Source organism: Bos javanicus, chromosome X (assembly GCF_032452875.1).
Source record: "Bos javanicus breed banteng chromosome X, ARS-OSU_banteng_1.0, whole genome shotgun sequence".
In the NCBI taxonomy this organism is placed as follows: Eukaryota; Metazoa; Chordata; class Mammalia; order Artiodactyla; family Bovidae; genus Bos; species Bos javanicus.
Window position 1 is genome coordinate 109,403,016 of NC_083897.1, and position 26,755 is coordinate 109,429,770.

Here is a 26,755-nt window from a genome sequence, read left to right on the forward strand (position 1 = left end):
GGGCTCTAACTCTTCGCGATCCCAGAGATGGCAGCCTACCAGGATCCCCTGTCCATGTGATTTCCCATGCAAAAATACTGCAGCGAGTTGCCATGTCCTACTCCAGGAAATCTTCCCAACCCAGGGATCGAACCCTCATCCTTTGCATCTCCTGCATTGGCAGGTAGATTCTTTACATTATAATCCATGAGGTCTCTAGAGTCAAACACGACTTAGCAACTAAAACAATAACAAACAAATTATAATATATAGAATTTGGCACTGTAGCTATTTCTAAAATACTTGGAAAATGGAAAACTTTGCTGAGTAACTATTTGAATGCCAAATTTCAATATTTATCTGAAGACTAAAATAAAGATTTAAAAAGAAGTACCCTTGACATTTTCTTAAGTGTTAAAATGGTGCTCTATTCCATGGATGCTGACATATTCAAGTTAAAAGGGAGCTTTTGAAACTGTAATTATATATTGGAAAAATGTGCTGTGAGAGTGCTTAGGTGACTCTATGAAGAACAATACTATCCTTCAACATTAGAAATTATATAAAATGCATGAATACTTTACCTTCTTCTGGAGAACAGCTATACTCAAGTGGAGATGAAGAATCCACTGGAAAGAATCTGGAAGGCAAAGGGATAATGCCTCTTCCTTCCAAAATATATATTAATTCTCCAATCTATAACACAACCACACAATAATATTAAATTTTAAAAGCTCATGAAAAAATTAGGATAAATCTTTAAAAACATGCATGGTGTATTACTAAGCAACATACATCCTAAATGGGTGGAGAACATAAGGATTAAATACAGCTCTGCCATAGTATGAGAGAAATATTGCATGCAACCAGAACACAGAGATGGATTAAGAAGGTCCCAAGGTGTCATTGACAGCAGTTGATCCTAACAGTTATAAATATTCTTGGAAGACTGCTAGCTTAAAACAATTAAACAATTCAAGCAAATGAGAATGAAAGTAAAGAATGTGGTGATGATTACATGAGGTAACAACAATTTTTGTCATTTCACTTGTTATCTAAGATATTAAATTTTTTGGTATATTTTTATTATGTGATCAATATACTTGTATATCATTTATGTATATGTTGTTTGCTCAAACACATCTTTAGAATAATCTCTAACCCTTTGCTGGCACTTAGCAAGCACTTAAGAGATCCACTTAAATGGAATGAGAGCAGGCTTGCCAAATTTCATTTGCATGTAAATAACCTAAAAGTGAAAGTGAAGTCGCTCAGTCGTGTCTGACTCTTTGCAACCCCATGGACTGTAGCCTACCAGGCTCCTCTGTCCATGGGATTTTCCAGGCAATAGTACTGGAGTGGATTGCCATTTCCTTCTCCAGGGGATCTTCCCAACCCAGGGATTGAACCTGGGTCTCCCGCATTGTAGACAGGTGCTTTACTGTCTAAGCCACCAGGGAAGTCCTCAAGATCTTAGTAAATGTGGAAGATCTAGTAATTTTTACTAAGTAGACGTGTACTTTTCAAACATAAACCCAAGCTAGCAATCTGAATTTTTTTTGTATGTGTGTTACTACATACAGCTGAGTGATCAATACTAATGATATAAAGTTTTGAAATCCCACAAAGCCACAGGGTACAGTAAAAAAATTTTTTTTTCAGTAACTGGAGTGCAAACGCATCAATCCACCAAAGAAAACAAAATATTAATATTTTACTTTTAATTTTTTTCTGTTTATTTTTATCTAAAAATCAGTTATTTTACCTAAAATGTAGTTAATAGAAGAAATTTTCACGTTGAGTTATGGGGAAGTCATTTGGGCTTATATACGATTTGGCTCAAGCTTTATGCTAACTAGAATAGCCTGTCTTACAGCCTGTGAAACATGAATTTTATATCTGCTTTAATAATTAAAGAAAGAATAAAAATCAAAATGGAGTAATTGTGGTTCAGGCATTCAAAATGCAGGTGGGTGGCTATTGTGGATATAGTTTCAGACAGTCCTGCATCACTGAGAACTTGAATCTTCTGAACCTTTTCAAACTCAAGAACACTACCACTGCTGCTGCTGCTCCTAAGTCGCTTCAGTCATTTCTGACTCTGTGCGACCCCATAGACGGCGGTCCACCAGGCTTCCCCGTCCCTGGGATTCTCCAGACAAGAACACTGGAGTGGGTTGCCATTTCCTTCTCCAATGCAGGAAAGCCATTCTCAATACAGCTGCAATCTTATGGCTTAAAGGTCTTCTCTTATAGAGTTCGTAAGTGTGCAAACACTTGGGGCCCCAAACCAACCCTTGCTTAGCAAGATCCTTACTTCTTGCCAGATTCAATACTAATTCTTGACAAACAACTTATGTACCTTTTTGATTTTTGTCTATTTTAGCCTCCTACATTTTATAGTCTGGGGGAACACCACCCAAGTGCCTCTTGAATCTATGTTCCAGGCTATAGTCCTCAGTTCAGTTCAGTTCAGTCGCTCAGTTGTATCCAACTCTTTGCGACCAGTTAGACTCAAGCAAAATTTTTTTCTCTTCCTATTATAGACTGTTTATTGATGATTTGTGTCAACATAGTCTTCATAAGAAGTTAGACTTGGTGACTATAGAGTTATAATAATTGTATGTTTTTTTCAATGTGTACCTGAATGAAACCAGATCTATATAGCTTGTCTACTCCTGAAAATGAATACCAACTCATGAGATTTAATACAAAAGGAGTAAACTGCTATTTTCCAAAATACAGAATATTTTTCTAAAATATAAATGATAAACATCTTCCTAGCCATTTATTAGTCCCTTGAAATATCAATAACTATGACTCCATTCAACTTCACTTAACTCTACGTCTTAGACAATATATCACTTTTCAAAAAATTATTTCATCTAACTTGTCACTTTCAAAGTTCTTTTTTTTTTAAAAAAAGAAACAATGTAATTGAAAATGATGCCTGTTCCAGCAAATTATTCATAAAATTCACTTACAGTATCATTTAATTATTTCCCTCCATTTTTCTAGAAATAAAATCAGACCAGCAAATAATACAAATACAATAAAGAACTGTTTAAAGTAGAGAAGCCCTTTACATTCCAAGTCTAGAGGTAGTGACAAGGGAAATGAAATTATCTAACACACAATAGGCACTTGTCAATGTAAGCTATCTTAATAGTCACCTGTTAAATTTCCTTTCTGCTCTTATTACATATTTTCTAGTCTGCATATTTACTTGAATTTGCATTTTCCAGAAAGATGCCAATGCCCATTGTCAATTGTAAGAAACCCTCACAAAAAATATTTTGTTCTTTCTGTATCTAGTTAAACGGAGGTCTCAAACAATGCAGTTCATGCAATTTTACAAGACCAGCTGTTAATGACCCAGAAGGAAAGAACACAACACTAAATTGTCAGGAAAGTTTTAATTCCAGCTCTGCCACTAATTAGCTGGGTAACCCTGGCCAAGTCATGGATGCCCTCCAGATACAACCAACCTCAACCTTAAAAAAAATAAAAAAAGAAAAGAAAAAACACATTTCTAGACAGAAAATCAAATCCCTATGTTGTTTCATAGGTCTTAACTTCTACTTACGCTCTCATACTGGACCCAGATGTTACTATTTTTCTAATCTGTGTATTTGCATTGGCTGTACAATACTATATTATTTTGATAACAGGCAAGTGAGACCTAAGCTAAAATTTTAAAATGTTAAATTCCATACACTAGAGAGAGATTATCAATCATTGACTGTGACTATTTATTTGACTTTGTAATAATTATAACATGAAACTGACCAGTAAGAATAATTGCCATTCTTTTAAAGTACTATTTTTCATAGAATGACTGAGCTAAGAGACTCAGTGAAGGTGAGAAGAAGGCATATAACAAGATTAAATGCTTGCACTAAAAAGTTGAGTTTTTTAAACATAATTTTAACACAACATTAATTACATGCCTGAGAGATTATTCCATAGACATTTTGAGAAGGTAACATATATTTAAATGGCATAACATATGAATTGATTGTTTAATAAAAACACATGATATATTGTAGGAAAACATCTCTCAAATAAACATTAGGCTGGGCCTAGAGCCAGAAGCTACTGTGGCAATGAGCTTAACAATCTCTCTTTGTCTTTATCACCATATTTTTCAGAAGTTTCTATTCACATTTTTTTCCCACCAATTTGCTCTGCAAGTAAATTAAAATTTGCTTTCTCTGCAGGTGTGAACATCACTGAAATTGCCAGTAAGATTGATCTTCATATACAGTGCTCTTATCCCATTATTTTCCCCAGATTCAACATCATCTCCTCTTCTTTCACCATTGGTTCTCACATTCTTCTGTTTGACTGCTATTAATAATAAGGGAAAGCAGAGGGCTGTAGAGGATGGATGTGTATGGAGTAGTGTAATAGACTGCAAGTCTTCCAGCCAGTCTCTTGGTCTCCCAGTTTGCCTTTAACTCTTAGTCTACTTTCTGTTTTGCCTCCAGAGATGCTTTCCAAAGTAAAATAAAATCAGATCATGCCTATGCTCAATATGGCTTTTATTGGACTCCTGCTTTCAATAATAAAAAATAAATTGAGTTCAGTTCAGTTGCTCAGTCATGTCCCGACTCTTTGCGACCCCATGGACTGCAGCACACCAGACTTCATTTCCCTGTCCATCACCAACTCCTAGTGCTCAAACTCATGTCCATCGAGTTGGTGATGCCATTCAACCATCTCATCTTCTGTTGTCCACGTCTCTTCCTGCCTTCAATCTTTCCCAGCATCAGGGTCTTTTCTAACGAGTCAGCTCTTCACATCAGGTGGCCAAAGTATCGGAGCTTCAGCATCAGTCCTTCCAATGAATATTCAGGACTAATTTCATTGAGGATGGACTGGTTAGATCTCCTTGCAGTCCAAGGGACTCTCAAGAGTCTTCTCCAACACCCCAGTTCAAAAGCATCAATTCTTCGGCACTCAGCTTTCTTATTCCAGTTAAAATTCAGGGCCCTCTTCATTTTTAGTCTGACTTATACATTCAAAGCATTTTCTGTCATTTCCAACATTCTATTCTCAGAACTGACAATTCAAGTATTCATGAAGTTTCATGCTTAGTTCAACCTCACGTTCTTAGAATCTTCTCCTGAGCATACTTCTCTGCCCAAACTCTGTTTACTAGCAAATTTCTACTCATCCTTCTTATCCAAACTCCTTTATCAATCAATTAACCCAGACTCTGCTATGCATTCTTCCCACTATTCCAGAAATGGTCACAATCTGTGTTACAGAAACGAGTGGACATGTCTAGGACACCATGCATACAAGGAAAGAGTATGTCTTGCAAGGGGCATCTTACTGAGGGCAAGGTCATCCCAGCATAAGGTTGCATCCATTTAAGGAAGAAACGCATTTTTTCTAATTCTCATGACTGTGCCATATGTTTAGCAAGCATTTTTCGTACACCAGGAGGGAGCACCTACTTCAAACTAACACTAAGTGTCTGTGTGAGCTGGGCCAGATTTATGCAAGTTGTCTTCTCCACTCAAATGTGATTCCCTTGGGTTCAGTATTCCTACCCTTTCTGTGTGTTTACTCTCTCCATGCCTAGAAAACTGGTTTTATATAGTTGGTGAATTAAACTCTGTTGGGAGGAGTGAACTGAATAATAAAATGAGATTAATTAGAATACGGCTTGAAGGTGTCAAATTTTTAAACTTACAATAAGCCATACTCCATATTCTATAGTTTTCTTCAAGAAGGAGAGGGTTTGAAACTTGTAACTAGCAGATAAATAAATTCTGGAAATCTAAGGCACAGCAGAGTAATTATAGTCAACAATAGTATATCATGAACTTCCAAGTTGCTAAGATAATAGATCTTAATTGTTCTCAACAAAAAAAGAAACAATATGTGTGATAAATGCATTAGCTAACATGACTGTAACAGGGCTTCCCTGGTGGTTCAGATGGTAAAAAGTCTGCTTGCAATGCAGGAGACCCAGGGTTCAACCCCTGGGTCAGGAAGATCCCCTGGAGAAGGAAATGGCAACCCCCTCCAGTACTCTTTCCTGGAGAATTCCATGGACAGAGGAGCCTGGGAGGCTACAGTCCATGAAGTCACAAAGAATCGGACACAACTGATCCTTCACCAGAACATGACAGCAGTAATCATATTGCCACATATAAGTATATCAAACCAACACAGTATACATCTCAAAATTATACAGTGTTATCTATCAATTATATCTCAATTAAAAAAAAAAAAGGATGAGAGGGTCCATAAAATTAACATGGATTTGGGAAAACAGGAATTACTGTTTCCTCATATTCTACATGTCACTTGAAGTGCAGTCCCCTGGAGCTAACATTTTGGTACCCGAGGCATGTGGAATCTTTACGGAATAAATGGTTGTATCATTGATAAGGAACCTAGAGGAGATCCCCCTAAATAAACAACTACCATTGGGCACAAAATTCTCATTTTCAGATTTTCTTCTATTTTTTTCTAAAAAGGCTGCAGTGCTTAATGTATGCTGATGGTTACACAGTAACAGGGGAAGTAGGGTAGGTGAGGTCAGAGGAAGTCTTGTAGTGTGGAGGGGCTCAAGCTCTGTCCATCTTTGTGAACATTTACCACTTTGGGGGGCTCCCCTGGTAGCTCAGTTGGTAAAGAATCTGCCTGCAATGCAGGAGACCCAGTTCAATTCCTGGGTTGGGAAGATGCCCTGGCAAAGGGATAGGCTACCCATTCCAGTATTCTTGTGCTTCCCTGGTGGCTCAGCTGGTAAAGAATCCACCAGGAATGAGGGAGACCTGGGTTCAATCCCTGGGTTGGAAAGATCTTCTGGAGAAGGGAAAGGCTATCCATTCCAGTATTCTGGCCTGGAGAATTCCATGGAATGTATAGTCCATAGTGTCGCAAAGAGTCAAACACGACTGAGTGACTTTCACTTTCACCACTTTGTTGGAGACTTCAAAGTTCACCTAACCTGCCCCTATATGGCCAGCAGAAATCCTGTAGTTCATAAATGTTTCAAAGTGTTTATGGGCCAGTTGGGATTTCACTTTCTCTCTGTTTCCCAGGGAACAAGTCAGGGGGTTGGCCTGTGGGGAGGAGTGTAGTTACCAAAAGAAAAAACAAAAATGCAGTTGTAACAAATCAAATGAAAAATCAAAGGGCAAATGAACTGTAGCTTGCTGTTTAAAATCATAGAAAATAGAATAAACCATTAGCAAATTATACTATAAAAATAACTTTCATAAAACTGAAGTTAGTTTGCCTAAATGTAAAATTACATAAAGATTTTAGCATAATATAATGTTTTTATCTTGCTAGCAAAGGAAAAATAAGCAAAATCAATATTGTTATCAGTATTAAGTCTGTACATTAATTATGAATGAAAAAGTTGTACACTGATTGGAATAATTACATATACATAATAGAGACTGCCAGCTTAATTTCTGCATTAGCAGAGACAGAGAGGCTGAGGCAAAATGAAACAAGGGACAGTGCAAAAATCATGTGAGAGGTTCCACTTATTTATGCAAATCTAAGGGAGATGGCCAGAGTGACGTGCAATACATTTAACAACTGGTATGGCACAGCCTGAGACTAAGCTGCTATAAACCACACATCAACAAGAAGGCCTTGTGGGGTCTTCTACCTGGCAGCAGGCACCCTTGCCCTCTCAACTTCTGATCTGATGTGGCAGGGCTGATGCTCTCTTTGGTGTGGGGGCCCTGGTGCAGGACAGGACCAATCTGCATTGCGTAAGCTGTTCAGGGATGTTGACTGCTACTTCCTCAAGTCAGCAAGGCAAGGATTTTGGTTTCGATTGTTTTGACCAAATTTTGTAGACAGAAAAAGGACAGTGAAGGATTAGAAGATAAATACCCAGAGGGAGGAGGATTCTGGCTTGGTTCAACAAAAAAGGCTCATGTGTTGGTGGAAAAGGGCTGGTCAGGTCACAGAAAGTAGCTACAAATGGAATGGACTTTTAACCCAGGCACTGTGTCAAGGATCCCTGGCTGATTCCCCTGCCTCTCTCATAAGGATGATCCCAGCAATGCTGGGTGGTTTCCAGCTGTGGAACCCAGTTCCACTGCTGGAACCCAGCAGCTGTTCACACAGGCACCACTGTGAAGACAGAGTGCCATGGCTGTAGCAACACATGGCTTTATTCTGTGCAGTGTTTGTGTGCTCTGTGTGGGGGTCTGTCTACCTCTCCTCCCAGAAAGTGCACTTTCTCAGGGACTGGGTCATGATTCTGCTCCAGTTTCCTCATTCAGTCTGTCCCTTTCCACACATGAGAGAAATCTCTTTGGATTTCTAGCACTTAAGAGCATGAATTTTTAGGCTTCTGTAGGTTTTCTCCTAATTGAGGAATTTCTATGAACACTGATGGAAGTTTTGCAAAACTGTTTTTCTGTTCAAACAACTATTACACAAGTCATTTCACTTTATTTGAAAGTTTGAAAGGAACAGCCAAAATGAAACAAATGGCTGACCCTCGGTAGCAGCTTTAGTAGAAACATTTCTGTTTTACACACGGAAAGCTATCACACTGGGGCCTAATTACATCATAGTTTTCAACAGGTAGTTCTTAATGGAAAGGAAGTTATCACACATTTAATAAGAAAAGGAACTAACTAAGTGGACTTGGGTGATTGATTATCTATTTAAGTGTGTAATTACATTTTTAAATATAATTAGCAATAAAATTGAACATGTAAATTAATAGATGTATTTCTCCACTCAAGCAATTGTAATTCAATGCAATACTTTAGATTAGGAGCATTATTTCTCAACTGATAGCAATATACGTTCATTATTATTGTTTTTCTTAATATTCTTTCTGATAAGAACAAAATATATGTAATCAAAGGACTGTTTTAAACAGATGTCAAGTTCAGTATAATTATATTTTGATTAATTTAGATAAAATTTATGGAAGTAAATATTAATATTCAAATAGTACAATTCAAAGAATAGTGGGAGCTCCCCAGCAGTCCAGAGAACCAGGCCCAGGTCCAATTCCTGATCAGGGAACTAAGATCCCGCAAGCTGATCAGTATGGTCAAAATGCTAAAAACTGATAGCAAAAAACAAAGCAAAACAAAATCAAACTCTTACCAGGCTACTGAGAATTAAACCTAGTATTTTTCTAGGGCTATATTATAAAGTGATATTGAAAAGGGATTGTGAAATATTTTATTAAACTACTGGCCACACCAGAGTTATTATTTTTTAATAAATTTTTATATAGATGAATTCAGTTAAATCAAACTTTAAAGGAAATGAAAAACAAAATTTACCATTAATATTAAATAGCATTTTTTCTTCCTAAATGGTAATTTTCACTGTAAAATTAAAATATTCTTGACATATTTAAGAGGTTATGCTATTTTTCAGGTATAAATGATACTACAAGCAACAGGTCAGTATAACACCTCTTTCCAGTTACCATTATTTCATTGCCTATGAATTCAATATAGTGCATATGTGTGTGTGTGTGTGTGTGTGTGTGTTAGTCGCTCAGTTGTGTCTGACTCTTTGCGAACCCATGGACTGTAGCCTGCCAGACTCTTCTTGTCCATGGAATTCTCCAGGCAAGAACTGGAGTGGGTTGCCATTCCCATCTCCGGGGGATCGTCGGAATCCAGGTCTCCCGCATTGCAGACAGATTCTTTACCATCCACATTTGGGGCTATCTCCTGGGGGTTATCAATTCCGTTGTCAGATCAACACATGGTAGTGTCTTTCCAGAAGGGGATAATGCCATAAAACGTTTCCTCTGAAGCCTGTCTTCTTTCTTTCTCTCTGTCTCTCTTTCCTTTCTCCCACCCTTCTCTCCCTCTCTCTGTTTCTCTCCTTCCCTGGCTTTAGAGAAGCAAGATGCATGGTTCCTAGAACCATGAAATTAACTCTGCCAAAAATTTGAGAGAGTTTAGAAACAGCTCCTTCCTCAATTGAGCTTTCAAGGAGAACACAGCACTGGCTGATGCCTTGATTGAAGACTTGACAGACCTAAAACAGAGGACCCATCTAGGTTACATCTGGATCTCTGACCCATGGAAAATGTGATATAACAAACACAGATTTTTTTTAAGCCTAGCAGTGTTTGGTCACTTGTTATGCAACTATACATAGCTGATAGAGAAGGCCCAGCAGGTTAGGTGTGCCTCCACTCTCTTCCCATGGGACTTCCTTACCAGCCCTTACAAAATTTACAGACAACTAGAACAAAGCTAGTGGAGGTGATAGAATTCCAGTGGAGCTATTCCAAATCCTGAAAGATGATGCTGTGAAAGTGCTGCACTCAATATGCCAGCACATTTGGAAAACTCAGCAGTGGCCACAGGACTGGAAAAGGTCAGTTTTCATTCCAATCCCAAAGAAAGGCAATGCCAAAGAATGCTCAAACTACCGCACAATTGCACTCATCTCACATGCTAGTAAAGTAATGCTCAAAATTCTCCAAGCCAGGCTTCAGCAATATGTGAACCGTGAACTTCCTGATGTTCAAGCTGGTTTTAGAAAAGGCAGGGGAACCAGAGATCAAATTGCCAACATCCACTGGATCATTGAAAAAGCAAGAGAGTTCCAGAAAAACATCTATTTCTGCTTTATTGACTATGCCAAAGCCTTGGACTGTGTGGATCACAATAAACTGTGGACAATTCTTCAAGAGATGGGAATACCAGACCACCTGACCTGCCTCTTGAGAAATCTGTATGCAGGTCAGGAAGCAACAGTTAGAACTGGACATGGAACAACAGACTGGTTCCAAATAGGAAAAGGAGTACGTCAAGGCTGTATATTGTCACCCTGTTTATTTAACTTATATGCAGAGTACATCATGAGAAACGCTGGACTGGAAGAAACACAAGCTAGAATCAAGATTGTTGGGAGAAATATCAGTAACCTCAGATATGCAGATGACACCACCCTTATGGCAGAAAGTGAAGAGGAACTCAAAAGCCTCTTGATGAAAGTGAAAGTGGAGAGTGAAAAAATTGGCTTAAAGCTCAACATTCAGAAAACGAAGATCATGGCATCCGGTCCCACCACTTCATGGGAAATAGACGGGGAAACAGTGGAAACAGTATCAGACTTTATTTTGGGGGGCTCCAAAATCACTGCAGATGGTGACTGCAGCCATGAAATTAAAATACGCTTACTCCTTGGAAGGAAAGTTATGATCAACCTAGATAGCATATTCAAAAGCAGAGACATTACTTTGCCAACAAAGGTTCATCTAGTCAAGGCTATGGTTTTTCCTGTGGTCATGTATGGATGTGAGAGTTGGACTATGAAGAAGGCTGAGCACTGAAGAATTGATGCTTTTGAACTGTGGTGTTGGAGAAGACTCTTGAGAGTCCCTTAGACTGCAAGGAGATCCAACCAGTCCATTCTGAAGGAGATCAGCCCTGGGATTTCTTTGGAAGGAATGATGCTAAAGCTGAAACTCCAGTACTTTGGCCACCTCATGTGAAGAGTTGACTCATTGGAAAAGACTCTGATGCTGGGAGGGATTGGGGGCAGGAGGAGAAGGGGACGACAGAGGATGAGATGGCTGGATGGCATCACTGACTCGATGGACATGAGTCTGAGTGAACTCTGGGAATCGGTGATGGACAGGGAGGCCTGGCGTGCTGCGATTCATGGGGTCGCAAAGAATCGGACACGACTGAGCGACTGATCTGATCTGTTCTGAGTGTAACTCTTGGCTTATTCTTGAGGATAAGCTCTTTGTTTAGCAACCAGAAGGTTAACATTGTTATCTACATTCATAGAATCTTCAGCTGTCCTCAAGTTGCCTGTACTGGTTATCCTATTAAAGTGCCAGCCCTTAATGAAAGCGCCCACCCCATTTCCATTCTCACCTTTCTGTTACTGAGGATGATGACACAGTAGCGTGTGTGCATGCCAAACGGGAGGAAGAAGAGCTCCAGGCTTGAAGTCCCTTTCGCTGCCAGGTGAAGAGTATGTGCAGAGCAAAAGAACTCTTTGATGAAATTGGACTCAGTTGCTGCCAAAACACGAAATAGGGCTTGTTTACATATTTTGCAAGTGCTGTTCAAATAAAGCAGCTGTTTCAATTAGTGATTAGAGTTTGGGGATGAATTTTAAAAATGTTCAAAGCATTAGCACACAAAATTAGATGACACATGTGTTAATGTAAGTATGGGGGACCCCAGTTCAAGCTTAACATAAAAAAAAATGTGTAATTATGACCTTCTATTAAAGATTCCTTAAAAAACAAAGGGAACTTGACTAGTGTTTAAAATCAGCCTGGATATACACAGAAACATAAACAGCAAAGAGGACATTCCAGAATCTTCAACTTTTTTTGTGGACTATGTAATGATTCAAATTATAGGATGTAACAAACAAACTGGAAATGAAGGCCTGTATGTGTATATATTTATATCTATTTGTTGTTTTTAAGACATATCCACAAAGCCGTCAATATTGCTTTGAATGTGGAGACATAGTGGCCCAGTCTTAGTGACTTGATCCTAATGGAGAGTATACTAGATTGCAGCAAAATCAAGCCATGTGACTTCTGACACTAGGTCAGAAAATGTAATACAACTTCTTCATAATCATCTGTCTTTCCTGGTTCACTTGCTTTCAGAACCAAGCTGTCATTCTGTGAAGAAACTTTAGGCCACACAGAGAGGCCACATCAGAACAGTGTCCAGAACAAACAGTCCCACTCTCAATCTGACTGCAACTGCCTGAGAGACCCCCGAGCAAGAGTCACGTAGATGAGGCCGGTGACCCCTGAAGTGTGAGAGATAATAATACAAGGCATTCTTGTTGTTTAATATCAGTACATTTGGGGTGGTTTGTTCTGTAGTTAGCACCACAACAGCCCCATATCCATTTTTCTATCCATTATTCTATCCACAGTTTCTAAATTTATAGTTAGTCATTTCATAAAACACAGTAAATCTGTCATCTCCTTAACATTTTAAACATGGTGATATCTGTCACTCCAATAGGTTTAAACAGTTCAGAATAAGCCAAAAGAAACATAAAGGTCATTTATTGAAATACATTTAATGTACAAGTGAGGAAACTAAGACTCGGCAGTAAAAAGCAAGATGTGAACAGTTTTCCAAAGGATCATGAGCAGAAAAGGCTAAGGACCAACACCTCGGGCTCCCATGTGGCCAGCAAGCCTCAGGGCTTGCTGTTCTGTCTATAGTTGTGACCACTACTTATCAGATATTTCATTTATATTATGCTCAGTATATAAAACTAAGACATGAAAACAAATATTTGTAATTGTAGCACTCACAGGTTTTTAAGGCATTTGGGTCCTGGGGACTGCCCTCAGCAACACCACACCCACTGCTATTCACAGCAGCACTGTCATAAGGAAATCAGAAAACAACATCAATGACACTCAAAAATAATACTCTATATCTTAATTCAATCTTAAAATTCCTTAAAAATCATGGCCACCTACAATGTAATAGGTGAAAACCACAAACGTATTTCATGGATCATTTTTATGTTTATAAAGTTTTAGAAATTTTAAAAATAAGAAAAATGTGAAAAGGAAACTATCATCCATATTTTCACCACTGCTTTTAAAAAATTAATTAATTAATTTTAATTGGAGGCTAATTACTTTATAATACTATAGCTCACCACTTTTTATTTTTAAATGGTAAAAACAATTTCGTTTTGCTTACAAATACTGTAGAGAAGTAGACATATAATAATAATAAAAACTCAAATCCTGACATTTCAAAGTAGGTGGTCTCAACTAAGGACTACATAGGTAGTCTCTTCAAAAATGGTTCTAGAACTTGAAAAAATTATCTTCTCTAAGCTAATTGCACATTTGCTTCTTTCTCATACAGGTAGAAGGAGACTTGGACAGCTGTTTAATCTCGTGTTGTATTTCTGCAAATTAATTAGCAAATCACAGTCTGAAGCAAGTGCCTCCCTTGAAAGTTTCCATGTCTTCCATAACCCATCAATTTCCTCCAATTTGCTCCTCTTAGTATCCACGATTATTTTGCTATCAATTAGTGTCTGGGCTCTAAGATATTGTTTGCTTGATTTTTTTCCGAGAATATAAAAATCTCATATTTTCTCACCTTGCCAGGTGATCTGTATGAATTTTAAGCTGTAAAAATATACTATTTCTAAGGAATGTTCTTCCAACCATATTCATTCCTTTTCACTCTCCTCTTTCACTTTCATCAAGAGGCTCTTTAGTTCTTCACTTTCTGCCATAAGGGTGGTGTCATCTGCATATCTGAGGTTATTGATATTTCTCCCAGCAATCTTGATTCCAGCTTGTGCTTCCTCCAGCCCAGCATTTCTCATGATGTACTCTGCATATAAGTTCAATAAGCAGGGTGACAATATACAGCCTTGACGTACTCCTTTTCCTATTTGGAACCAGTCTGTTGTTCTGTGTCCAGTTCTAACTGTTGCTCCCTGACCTGCATAGAGGTTTCTCGAGAGGCAGGTCAGGTGGTCTGGTATTCCCATCTCTTGAAGAATTTTCCACAGTTTATTGTGATCTACAGAGTCAAAGGCTTTGGCATAGTCAATACAGCAGAAATAGATGTTTTTCTGGAACCATCTTGCTTTTTCTATGATCCAGAGGATGTTGGCAATTTGATCTCTGGATCCTCTGCCTTTTCTAAAACCAGCTTGAACATCTGGAATTTCGTGGTTCACATATTGCTAAAGCCTGGCTTGGAGAATTTTAAGCATTACTTTACAGAAGTGTGAGATGAGTGCAATTGTGCAATAGTTTGAGCATTCTTTGGCATTGCCTTTCTTTGGGATTGGAATGAAAACTGACCTTTTCCAGTCCTGTGGCCACTGCTGAGTTTTCCAAATGTGCTGGCATATTGAGTGCAGCACTTTCACAGCATCATCTTTCAGGATTTGAAATAGCTCCAGTGGAATTCTATCACCTCCACTAGCTTTGTTCGTAGTGATGCTTCCTAAGGCCCACTCGATTTCACATTCCAGGATGTCTGGCTCTAAGTGAGTGATCACACCATCGTGATCCTCTGGGTCATGAAGATCTTTTTTGTACAGTTCTTCTGTGTATTCTTGCCACTTCTTCTTAATATCTTCTGTTTCTGTTAGGTCCATACCGATTCTGTCCTTTATTGAGCCCATCTTTGCATGAAATGTTCCCTTGGTATCTCTAATTTTCTTGAAAAGATCGCTAGTCTTTCCCATTCTACTGTTTCCCTCTATTTCTTTGCACTGATCACTGAGGAAGGCTTTCTTATCTCTCCTTGCTGTTCTTTGGAACTCTGCCTTCAAATGGGTATATCTTTCCTTTTCTCCTTTGCTTTTCACTTTCCTTCATTTCACAGCTATTTGTAAGGCCTCCTCAGACAGCCATTTTGCTTTTTTGCATTTCTTTTTCTTGGGGATGGTCTTGATTCCTTTTTCCTGTACAATGTCACGAACATTTAATAGTTTTATATAATTTGAGCACTTGATAGACACCTGAAGGCTGATAGACATAGTAGATAGATATTTTAGCATTTATAATAGAGACTATACAAAGAGTGGAAAGAACTATAAAAAAAAATGCTTATTTCTCAATGCACCACTGCAACACCATCTCTTTGCTAATGGAGTTCTGGGTAGAATATCTGATTAAAATCCTTAGATAATCTCCAAACCTCATTTTGTTCAATACTTGCAATCACTAGCCCTTCAGTCATGGGTGTGTGTGTGTGTGTGTGTGTGTGTGTGTGTGTTTTCCCATAGTGAATAGAAAAGCAGAGCAATTTGGGCTTCATCTCCTTTTTCTTTTCTTTACCTATTTTGTTGGAGAACAGCTAATGATAGTGCCTTTTGAACAAATCAAAGAGCTGCCTTATCCACAAAAAAGAGTCTCAAAACCAGAAAAATTGAGTTACCTGTGTTATTTATGAAAAAAATAGATAAAATATTTTACAGACCTAAGAATTTGATGGACTTGCTCGTAAAGCTGATAATTATCATGATTAATTCAGAGACATAAGAAAATAATTTAATAAAATAATATGGCTAAGGAAAATTCTATTTTACCTGATCAACGACAGTGTGGATGACAATAAACTGTGGAAAATTCTGAAAAAGATGGGAATACCAGACCACCTGACCTGCCTCTTGAGAAATTTGTATGTGGGTCAGGAAGCAACACTTAAAACTGGACATAGAACAACAGACTGGTTCCAAACAGAAAAAGTAGTATGTCAAGGCTGTATATTGCCACTGTGCTTATTAAATGCAGAGTATATCATGAGAAACACTGGGCTGGAGGAAGCACAATCTGGAATCAAGATTGCCAGGAGAAATATCAATAACCTCAGATATGCAGATGACACCACCCTTATGGCAGAAAGTGAAGAAGAACTAAAGAACCTCTTGATGAAAGTGAAAGAGGAGAGTGAAAAAGTTGGCTTAAAGCTCAACATTCAGAAAACTAAGATCATGGCATCCAGTCCCATCACTTCATGGCTAATAGATGGGGAAACAGTGGAAACAGTGGCTGACTTTATTTTGGGGGCTCCAAAATCACTGAAGGTGGCGATTGCAGCCATGAAATTAAAAGACGCTTACTCCTTGGAAGGAAAGTTATGACCAATCTAGACAGCATATTAAAAAGCAGAGACATTACTTTGCCAACAACGGTCCATCTAGTCAAGGCAATGGTTTTTCCAGTAGTCATGTATGGATGTAAGAGTTGGACTATAAAGAAAGCTGAGCACCTAAGAATTGATGCTTTTGAACTGTGTTGTTGGAGAAGACTCTTGAGAGTTCCTTGGACTGCAAGGAGATCCAACCAGTCCATGCTAAAGGAAATCAGTCCTGGGTGTTCACTGGAAGGACTGATGCTGAAGCTGAAACTCCAATACTTTGGCCACCTGATGCGAAGAGCTGACTCATTAGAAAAGACCCTGATGCTGGGAAAGATTGAGGGCAGGAGGAGAAGGGGATGACTGAGGATGAGATGGTTGGACGGCATCACCAACTCAATGGACATGAGTCTGGGTGAACTCCAGGAGTTGGTGATCGACAGGGAGGCCTGGCATGCTGCAATTCATGGGGTCGCAAAGAGTCGGACATGACTGAGCGACTGAACTGAAGTGAATGTTCTTGACCCTAGAAGTGTGGTGATAAACTCATTTTGATTTTAGAATGAGTATCTTTCACACTTCAAAACAGAGGAGAAACAACTCAGTTACATTTTTGTTAATCCCTATATCTTAATCCACACTATAATTTTCCTAGATGCTCATCAATTATGTAGTTATGGAAGAGGAAGCCTTAGTCTTAAGGAAAAAAAAGCATCAAAAGAAGCTAAAATTATACAAAACACTGTAGATAAAGTAATGGAATATTTCTGCTAATTTAGTAATGGGTCAAAATCAGGTGTGGAACCTATTAATACTTATGAGGTAGAAAGGGTTGGCACACTATTTTCCTCCGCAATAGTGGTGTTAGCTCTTTTCAAGCTCAAATAATCAAAATGATATTGAACTGCTTCTAGTTAGTGAAAGTCACTCAGTAGTGTCTGACTCCTTGGGACCCCATGGACTATACAGTCCGTGGAATTCTCTAGGCCAGAATACTGGAGTGGGTAGCCTTTCTCTTCTCCAGGGCATCTTCCCAATCCAGGGATCTAACCCAGGTATCCTACATTGCAGGGGGATTCTTTGCCACCTGAGCTACAAGGGAGTCAAAGCATGAATAAATCAGCTCCAATAATGACTTCCTTCTCAAGTTTCTCCAGCAGGGAAGGAAGATCTTTGTTATAATCTTTCATACTTCTGGGCTGGCATTCAGGGCTATATCCAAATCAAGCAGCAAATTCTCTGGTTCAAGTCTAGTTTTTATGAATCACATGAAGGAATATAAGAGAATCAATTTTTAGGTTAATTGCATCCTCCATGTGTCCAGGAGTTGATCAAAATCAGGTCCCATGGCCATCTGGGGGGCAGTTAAAATAGAATGTTTGATGTTTTTTGTACAACTTGGGCTCCTGAACAGCTGAGAAGTCTCTAAAATGAGGGGTGCTAACCTGTCGTACAAAGAGAGTGATCTGTGAATTAAAATGGGGAAAAAAATTCCACCATTATGTCCACTGACTCTTAATAGCAATTGAAATCAAATCATGTAGTATTAGCTGTACACAAGTATCTTTATATCACATTTCACTTCTTGCACATATACTTAGCTATTATTTATTTTCACTGCTACTTTCAAAGCGTGGTAGTTATCTCTCCCAGTAGATGTTACTATGCATTGTGTTAATGAAGTACATATTTTAATACACTACAAGTTTTAAATATTTTGATACAGTACTCTACTAGACTATTTCTTTCCTCTGTGCTATGGACTGAACTGTGTCACCCTTAAATTCTATGTTGAAGTCTTAACTCTAAAAATGATTGTGTTTGGAGATAGGGCATGTGGGCCTGCTCAGTCACCTCAGGAGTGTTCAACTCTTTGCCACCCTATGGACTGTAGCCCACCAGGCTCCTCTTTCCATGGGATTCTCCAGGCAAGAAGAGTAGAGTGGGTTGCCATGCCCTTCTCCAGGGGACATTCCTGACCCAGGGATCAAACCCCTGTTTCCTGTATCTTCTGCATTTCAGGTGGATTCTTAACCACTGAGCCACCAGGGAAGCCCCAGATAGGGCATATTGTAAGGTAAATTAAGGTTAAATGAGGCCATAAGGATGAGGCTCTAATAAGAAAGAATTAGCATCCTTATTAGAAGAGAGACCAATGAGCTCACCCTCTCTCCCTCCATGTGTGCATGAAGAAGAGGTCATGTGAGCACCCAGTGAGATGGCTGCTGCCTATAAGCCAAAAGAAGAGGCCTCAGAGTGAAACTTAACTTGCTGGCACCTTGGACTTTCCAGTCTCCAGGACTGTGAGAAATAACTTTCTGTTGTTTAAACCACCCATTCTGTGGTATTTTGTTATGGTAGCCCAAGGAGATTAAGACATTCTATAATCCTTGTTATTTATGTGCTTGTAAAAACACTATTTTTTGAAATAGAATAGGCTTCATTAGACTGCCAAAGAGCATTAAAACATTAAAACCAGGTATGAAACCCTAATCTAAAGCAAGAGGATCATGGCAGGTTGTTACTCTTAGTATATACATCTGGCTTTTGAGTCACTCTACTTTCCTTATAGACTTGGCCAAGTCTGTTACTAATTATTCAGTATAGTAGAATGAAATATTTTAAAATCATGGTTCTCCACAACCCAGCTTTTTTTGGGGGGTGGGGTTTGGGCAAGAATCAGGACTCAGAAAGATATCTCTACCAGGACCTACTTTCATTTGGGTGGCTAATCTGGGCCTAACTCTCCTAGGAATAAGGATGAATGATGAAATCCCTAAGTTCACAGAGTATGTGGTCTGCCATGCAAAGCAACTCTATAAGAATAAGTACAAAGTAGAATGGTAAACACTTCAACACCTCTTCAACTTGAACTCACACTTTCCTATGCTGACCCTGTAGTCCATATTTATAACCATATGCCTTGTAATTCTGGGCTCCCCTGGTGGTTTCCCCTCACCTGTCTGTCCCCTACTCCCCCAAAGCTTCTGCTATTCCCTCTTCCCATGATCCTTCTACACTTGTAGGAGAGTTCTCCCCTTGTTCTAGATTCTGGCCATCATATCGTACTATTATTTCAGATCCCAATCTGTACTTGATAAAGGAGAACATGGTCTATGCATGGAAAAAAAGTTACTAGGACCTCATTTTTCTTCAACAGTGTCTTCTCTTCCACATAAATCACAAAAATATCTACATAGTGATATTCCTTGCCAATCAGCTTATAGAACACATGCACACGTGTGTGTGTGTGTGTGTATTCTTTTCTCAGTATAACACATACTACTGAATGCATTCTGCCCTATACAACTGTCTCCATTTGGGTAGATTTATGTTTTCCTTCTTCTCTGCTTGATGGCTGGCAACTTTAGGGCCAGATTTGTGACTTATTTATCCCAATACTTCTCCAGTACTAAGAAAAATGCTTGCGGTGCCACTTAGTAAAAATCTATTGAGTGATAAATAATTCAACGCTGCTGTAAAAAATAGCAAGTCATATCACTGAAGGAAATTATTTACAAAGTGCTCCTTTCTGAGCACTGCTGATCTATCACTCAATTTTAAAGTGTGACTAAAATCAGTCTCCTGTCCTGATCCTTTTTGATAATCCTTGAGATTTAATTAGAATAAAAACTTCTTAACTGCTCTTACTTGTGCTCATAGATCATATTCCCATAAAGCAAAATATGTGATGAATATGGTTTCCTCATGCATGTGGTTTCAAATGTGTTGTTTTATATGTATCTATTGCATAAGAAGAGCAGTTTACAGAAACATTTTTAAAAAATTTTTAATAGGAAATCATTTTTTTAATGCCACCTGAAAGATAATTTCAGTACTTTATGTCTCATTTTAGAAGAGATTATTTCTCATGTGGGGAGACATTAACTGAAGCGACTCTGAAGAGGAGCATCCATTAGAATGTGCTAGGTCATGCTACAGTTAACAACCCCACATCTCAGTGGATTAACACAATAGTTTACTTCTTGCTCACAAAACATGTCCATTCTAGGTGGAGAAGATACACTCAGAGTTCCTTTGTGAAGGAGGCCTCCATTCCTAAATGTGCCTCTCTAATAATTGTAGCAGGGAATGGGGACAGGAAAAATTACTCACTGGGTCTTAAAGCTACCACTTGAAAAAACAGTCAGTACTTCTCATATGCCATTGGCCAATTATGTATTCATGCAGAATTTTAACATTAGTGGGGAAGTGTAGTATGTGCACTAAAAGAGGAAAAACAAGGATATTTGTAAGGAGCTCTAAGAAAAAAAATCTAGTTAGCTTATGGAGATTTTTAAATACTTTGTTCTCTTAACGTATGTAACATATATCACATAAGAGAACAATAAAAGTGTTTTTGAAAATAAAAATAAATAAATAAATAAATAAAAATCTCCATAAGCTAATTGGATGATGAGACCTAGAAACCAGGCCACAGAGCAAGCCATCAGGACCTCAGAAGGAGCTACAGCAATGCTTCTGATAAATCTGTTCTGAATTGTCAGAAAAGCAGCCTCTTTGGTGAACTTGAGACGATTTGATCACAACTCAGTGTATGAATTAGGATCTCAGTTGTCCATATCAGCGCCGAAATGACACACCAAAGACCAGCCCTTTTCCTTGAGAAACTGTGTGACTTTAGCCTTCGTAAGTCTGGCCCTTTCTTTTGGTCTGGGAGACAGTCTTTACAGAGATGCACAGGAGTAAATGTGCAGTCCTTTAAACTAGCAGCTCGAATTTCTTCTTTGAGAGTTAATCTGCCGAAGCCTGACTATGCTCTCCCTGACCCAGTGCTCAATGTCACTGCATCTTTATGTTTCTTTTCTCACAGGAAGATTTGAAAGATGAATTAAGACAGTAGAGTGTTATAAAAACAAATGGAAGAGCCTATATGGGAAACAATGATCAATAAAGTTTGAGACTGTGGTAGACACACTTCTTAAGTGATACTTCAGGCTGAGCTGGGAATTGTTTTGGATGAGTATTTCCAAAGTTTCCTTCCTTTTCAAAATTAAATTATAAATGCTTCCATACTTGTTCAATTTTGCTTTTGATTTGAGAAGCATAACATAAAAAAAGATATCTTTACCTGTAGCTTGAGAATCTATGGCTTCAATAATTCTGGAATGTTAGGTCTAAATAAAACCATTTCAGAACATTGTATGAAAAAATCATGGTAAAATTTGGATACAGAATTTCCAAACTGTGTTCCAAATTATGAAGGTGGACTCACTTTTTCTCTTCATTAAAAGGATCTAACTTTGACTTACTTCTGCTCACAGATAGCTATAGCATTTCTTTGAGAATTGGCTATAGTTTAATTAGAATACTATAGATACTTCAAAAAATGAAGAACATGGCATCTGGTCCCATCACTTCATGGGAAATAGATGGGGAAACAGTGGAAACAGTGTCAGACTTTATTTTCCTGGGCTCCAAAATCACTGCAGATGGTGACGGCAGCCATGAAATTAAAAGACGCTTGCTCCTTGGAAGAAAAGTTATGATCAACCTAGACAGCATATTAAAAAGCAGAGACGTTACTTTGCCCACAAAGGTCTGTCTAGGCAAAGCTATGGTTTTTCCAGTAGTCATGTATGGATGTGACAGTTGGACCATAAAGAAAGCTGAGTGTCAAAGAATTGATGCTTTTGAACTGTGGCGTTGGAGAAGACTCTTGAGATTCCTTTGGACTGCAAGGAGATCCCACCAGTCCATCTTAAAGGAAATCAGTCCTGAGTATTCATTGGAAGGACTGATGCTGAAGCTGAAGCTTCAGTACTTTGGCCACCTGATGCCAAGAACTGACTCATTTGAAAAGACCCTGATGCTGGGAAAGATTGAGGGCAGGAGGAGAAGGGGATGACAGAGGATAAGATGGTTGGATGGCATCATCGACTCTACAGACGTGAGTTTGAGCAAGCAGAGCTGGTGATGGATAGGGAAGGCTGGCGGGCTGCAGTCCGTGGGGTTGTAAAGAGTTGGACATGACTGAGTGACTGAAATGAACTGAACTGAAATTATTCACAATTAATGTGAGGAAATTGCTTCAAAGCCATTCAGGCAAAATCTGTGACCACAAAGCAACTTCTTGATCAAGAAACAAGGGATTGAAAAAAAATTTCAGGAGGAGAACTATTTACTGACGTTTTTTAAGCATTTAAAAGTAGCATTTCATACTACAAAGAAATTAACATAAATGCCTATAATACTCTATACCTATGATATTTATAATGCTGCCTTGGAGATCAATGCATTAATTCATATTTTATTGTTCACTAAAGCAAAATGTCCCCTGAAGAAGGAAATGAAAACCCATTCCAATGTTCTTGCCTGGGAAATCGGGTCACAAAGAGTTGTATACAACTGAGCAACTAAAAAAACAACAAAGCAAAGGGAGAAAGGAAGACTTTGAATGCCTTAGTTAAGTATGAAATTAGCATCCAACAAAACAAATTCAAACAAAAATGTTTTCTCCTAATCAATTTTTCTCACAGAAAATAAACCAATGGAAAAAAATCAAATATCATAATAAATGCAATGCTTATGATCTTCTAAAACAATTGGCTGTAATACAATTCATTTTGAAAAACAAACTATTCATTTTCATCTTAGTGAGATCTGCACAGTCCTTTAATGGTTCTGATGACTTTAACACTGGAATTCCTATGATATCAACATTGCCAAATCCTTGCCACTGGGAATGTTTTTGCATCTAAAAGGATGACACTGATGCTGCCAAGCACTACACAGAATCAATGGTATAAAATAAACTAACACCATAGTAAAGGTCAACATATACATGCACTTCTGTAATCAGATCAGATCAGTCACTCAGTCGTGTCTGACTCTTTGCGACCCCATGAATCGCAGCACGCCAGGCTTCCCTGTCCATCACCAACTCCCGGAGTTCACTGAGACTCACGTCCATTGAGTCAGTGATGCCATCCAGACATCTCATCCTCTGTCGTCCCCTTCTCCTCCTGCCCCCAATCCCTCCCAGCATCAGAGTCTTTTCCAATGAGTCAACTCTTCGCATGAGGTGGCCAAAGTACTGGAGTTTCAGCTTGAGCGTCATTCCTTCCAAAGAAATCCCAGGGCTGATCTCCTTCAGAATGGACTGGTTGGATCTCCTTGCGGTCCAAGGGACTCTCAAGAGTCTTCTCCAACACCACAGTTCAAAAGCATCAATTCTTCGGCGCTCAGCCTTCTTCACAGTCCAACTCTCACATCCATACATGACCACTGGAAAAACCATAGCCTTGACTAGACAGACCTTTGTTGGCAAAGTAATGTCTCTGCTTTTTAATATGCTGTCTAGGTTGGTCATAACTTTCCTTCCAAGGAGTAAGCGTCTTTTAATTTCATGGCTGAAGTCACCATCTGTAGTGATTTTGGAGCCCAGAAAAATAAAGTCTGACACTGTTTCCCCTGTTTATCCATCTATTTCCCATGAAGTGGTGGGACTGGATGCCATGATCTTCGTTTTCTGAATGTTGAGCTTTAAGCCAACTTTTTCACTCTCCACTTTCACTCTCATCCATGCAAAGATGAGCTCGATAAAGGACAGAAATGGTATGGACCTAACAGAAGCAGAAGATATTAAGAAGAGATGGCAAGAATACACAGAAGAACTGTACAAAAAAGATCTTCACGACCCAGATAATCATGATGGTGTGATCACTGCCCTAGAGCCAGACATCCTGGAATGTGAAGTCAAGTGGGCCTTGGAAAGCATCTCTACGAACAAAGCTAGTGGAGGTGATGGAATTCCAGTTGAGCTATTTAAAATCCTGAAAGATGATGCTGTGAAAGTGCTGCACTCAATATGCCAGCAAATTTGGAAAACTCAGCAGTGGCCACAGGACTGGAAAAGGTCAGTTTTCATTCCAATCCCAAAGAAAGGCAATGCCAAAGAATGCTCAAACTACCACACTTCTATAATAGAAACCTGCATTTTTTTTTTCTTCCTGCCTGGCTTTCTTCAACCTTTATAACATTGTTTTATTCTACTTCACTTTAAATAGTTATTCTATAGTTTAAAGACGATGAGACATATAAGGCAATCTAACTTTAAAAAATGGCTGCTTCTCTACTGAGAAGTCAAAGTTCCTTTCTAAACTAAATACAGACTTTATAACATGAATCAAATAAGCTTAAATACAGTCAATCTTCATGATCCACCAATCCAAAATTTGCAAATTCATCTTCTCACTAAAACTGATTTGGAACCCCAAAGTTAATACTCTTGGTAGTTTTCCAACTGTTCGTGGGCATGTGCAGAGTGATGGAAAATTCCAGTAGCTGATCACACAAGTTCCCAGCTGAGGTCAGACAAGGTGACCTTTTTTGTTTCTGCTCTCCAGCTTAGACAAGCAGAGGGTGGAGACAGTGGGGGGCAGTACAGAAGTACAGAAGTGCAAGCTGCTCTAGCTCTGAGGTACGAGGACAGGGTTTAAAACCCTCTCTGGCACCTGTCAGTGGGAATGCCTCAGGCAAATCATTTAACACTTCTGAACTTTATTTTCTCCTTGTAAAATACAGAAAGCAGAATCTACCAGGTTGGGTTGTTTTTAGGATTTATAATTACAATACATATGGTTATATAGATTTCTTCTCAGAGGAATGGTGGAATCCTCACTAACTGTTTGTGGCAACTTTATATACCATAAGTACCATGAACAATGGGAATCCATTGTATTTAATAAAGTGCATATGTATTCAATTTTCATGTCCATAAACCTAGTAATACATAAAGAGAATAACGGTGTGAATAATATAAATAATATATATAATATAAATATTTCAAATAAATGAAAACTACTGCATAATTATGTAACAAATTTACTTGAATGCTAATTTCTCAAATTTTTTCCTGAGATAATCAAGAGCATATACAGAAATTTACCGGTGGTTCAAGACGTCAACAGATTCTTCATATTCAGTTAATTGGGATGGCAAAGAGATAAACGTTAAGGATTCCACCAGAATGACACTAAAATACATGAAAAAAGGATTATTTTTAATTCTACTGTAACAAAATTCAGATGACCACAAAACATTCTTCCTTTAAATCATTTCCATTTACCATAAAATATAATTAGAATCAGAATAAATTACAGTTCAAACAGTCCATGTGCTCTCATTCAGTAATTCAAAACATGTTAGAAATAAAAGATGTTGAATGGAAACAGGTTAAAAAAATGATATTTTTATATGTAAAGTCAACACTGAATTCTCATAACAAGGAAACTTAGAGCAAAAATGACCAACCAAATTATATTCCGAAAAGAAAGAAGAAATTATACATTGACCTTAATACACTGTCAGAGTTATACACACTTAATAATATCTAATCTGGACTTACCAGGTGGCTCAGTGGTCAAGAATCTGCCTGCCAATGCAGGAGATGTGGGTTTGATCCCAGGGTCAGAAAGATGCCCTGAAGTAGGGAATGGCAACCCACTCCAGTATTCTTGCCTGGGAAATCCCTTGGGCAGAGAAGCCTGGTGGGCTACAGTCCATGGTCACAAAAGAGTTGAACACAACTTAGCCACTAAAGAAAAACAAAAATCTTATGTCTAGAAAAGAGAAATATTTCTCTCAGGAGTGGACATGAAATTTGGGTACCTAGTAAAATCAATGCATTGATAATTATGCTATCATCCAGAATCAAACAGAAATTCAGTCCTTCCTATATAAAAAAGGTCATTCCTTCAAGAAACAGTTATGGAGACCCCATTACATGTTAGGTGTAGGACTAAGTACTGGAAAGTACAAACATGAATATGCTATCTTCCAAGCCTTAGATTAAATAGATGGGGAAACAATGGAAACAGTGAGAGACTTTATTTGGGGGGGGGCTCCAAAATCACTGCAGATGGTGACTGCAGCCATGAAATTAAAAGACTTTTGCTCCTTGGAAGAAAAGCTATGACCAACCTAGACAGCATATTAGAAAGCAGAGACATTACTTTACCAATAAAGGTCGGTTTAGTCCAGGCTATGGTTTTTCCAGTAATCATGTATGCATGTGAGAGTTGGACTATGAAGAAAGCTAAGTGTAGAAGAATTGATGCTTTTGAACTGTGGTTTTGAAGAGAGTCCCTTGGACTGCAAGGAGATCAAACCAGTCAATCCTAAAGGAAATCAGTCCTGAATAT

At 38.5% G+C, this 26,755-nt stretch overlaps 1 protein-coding gene across 4 annotated transcripts in view; it reads right to left on the reverse strand.

The window, feature by feature from the left end:
* The window catches only part of CFAP47 (cilia and flagella associated protein 47), a 485,875-nt gene that overhangs the window by 212,174 nt on the left and 246,946 nt on the right, over positions 1-26,755 (reverse strand). For 3 of the 4 annotated variants that reach the window (XM_061410458.1, XM_061410460.1, XM_061410461.1), the window contains 4 exons: positions 25,501-25,587; positions 13,274-13,344; positions 11,850-11,995; positions 564-675 (listed from right to left, as the gene is read on the reverse strand). In XM_061410458.1, the coding sequence (XP_061266442.1) occupies positions 564-675; positions 11,850-11,995; positions 13,274-13,344; positions 25,501-25,587 (416 nt within the window). The remainder of the gene's footprint in view (positions 1-563; positions 676-11,849; positions 11,996-13,273; positions 13,345-25,500; positions 25,588-26,755) is intronic. The other variant, XM_061410459.1, reaches the window with a different exon arrangement.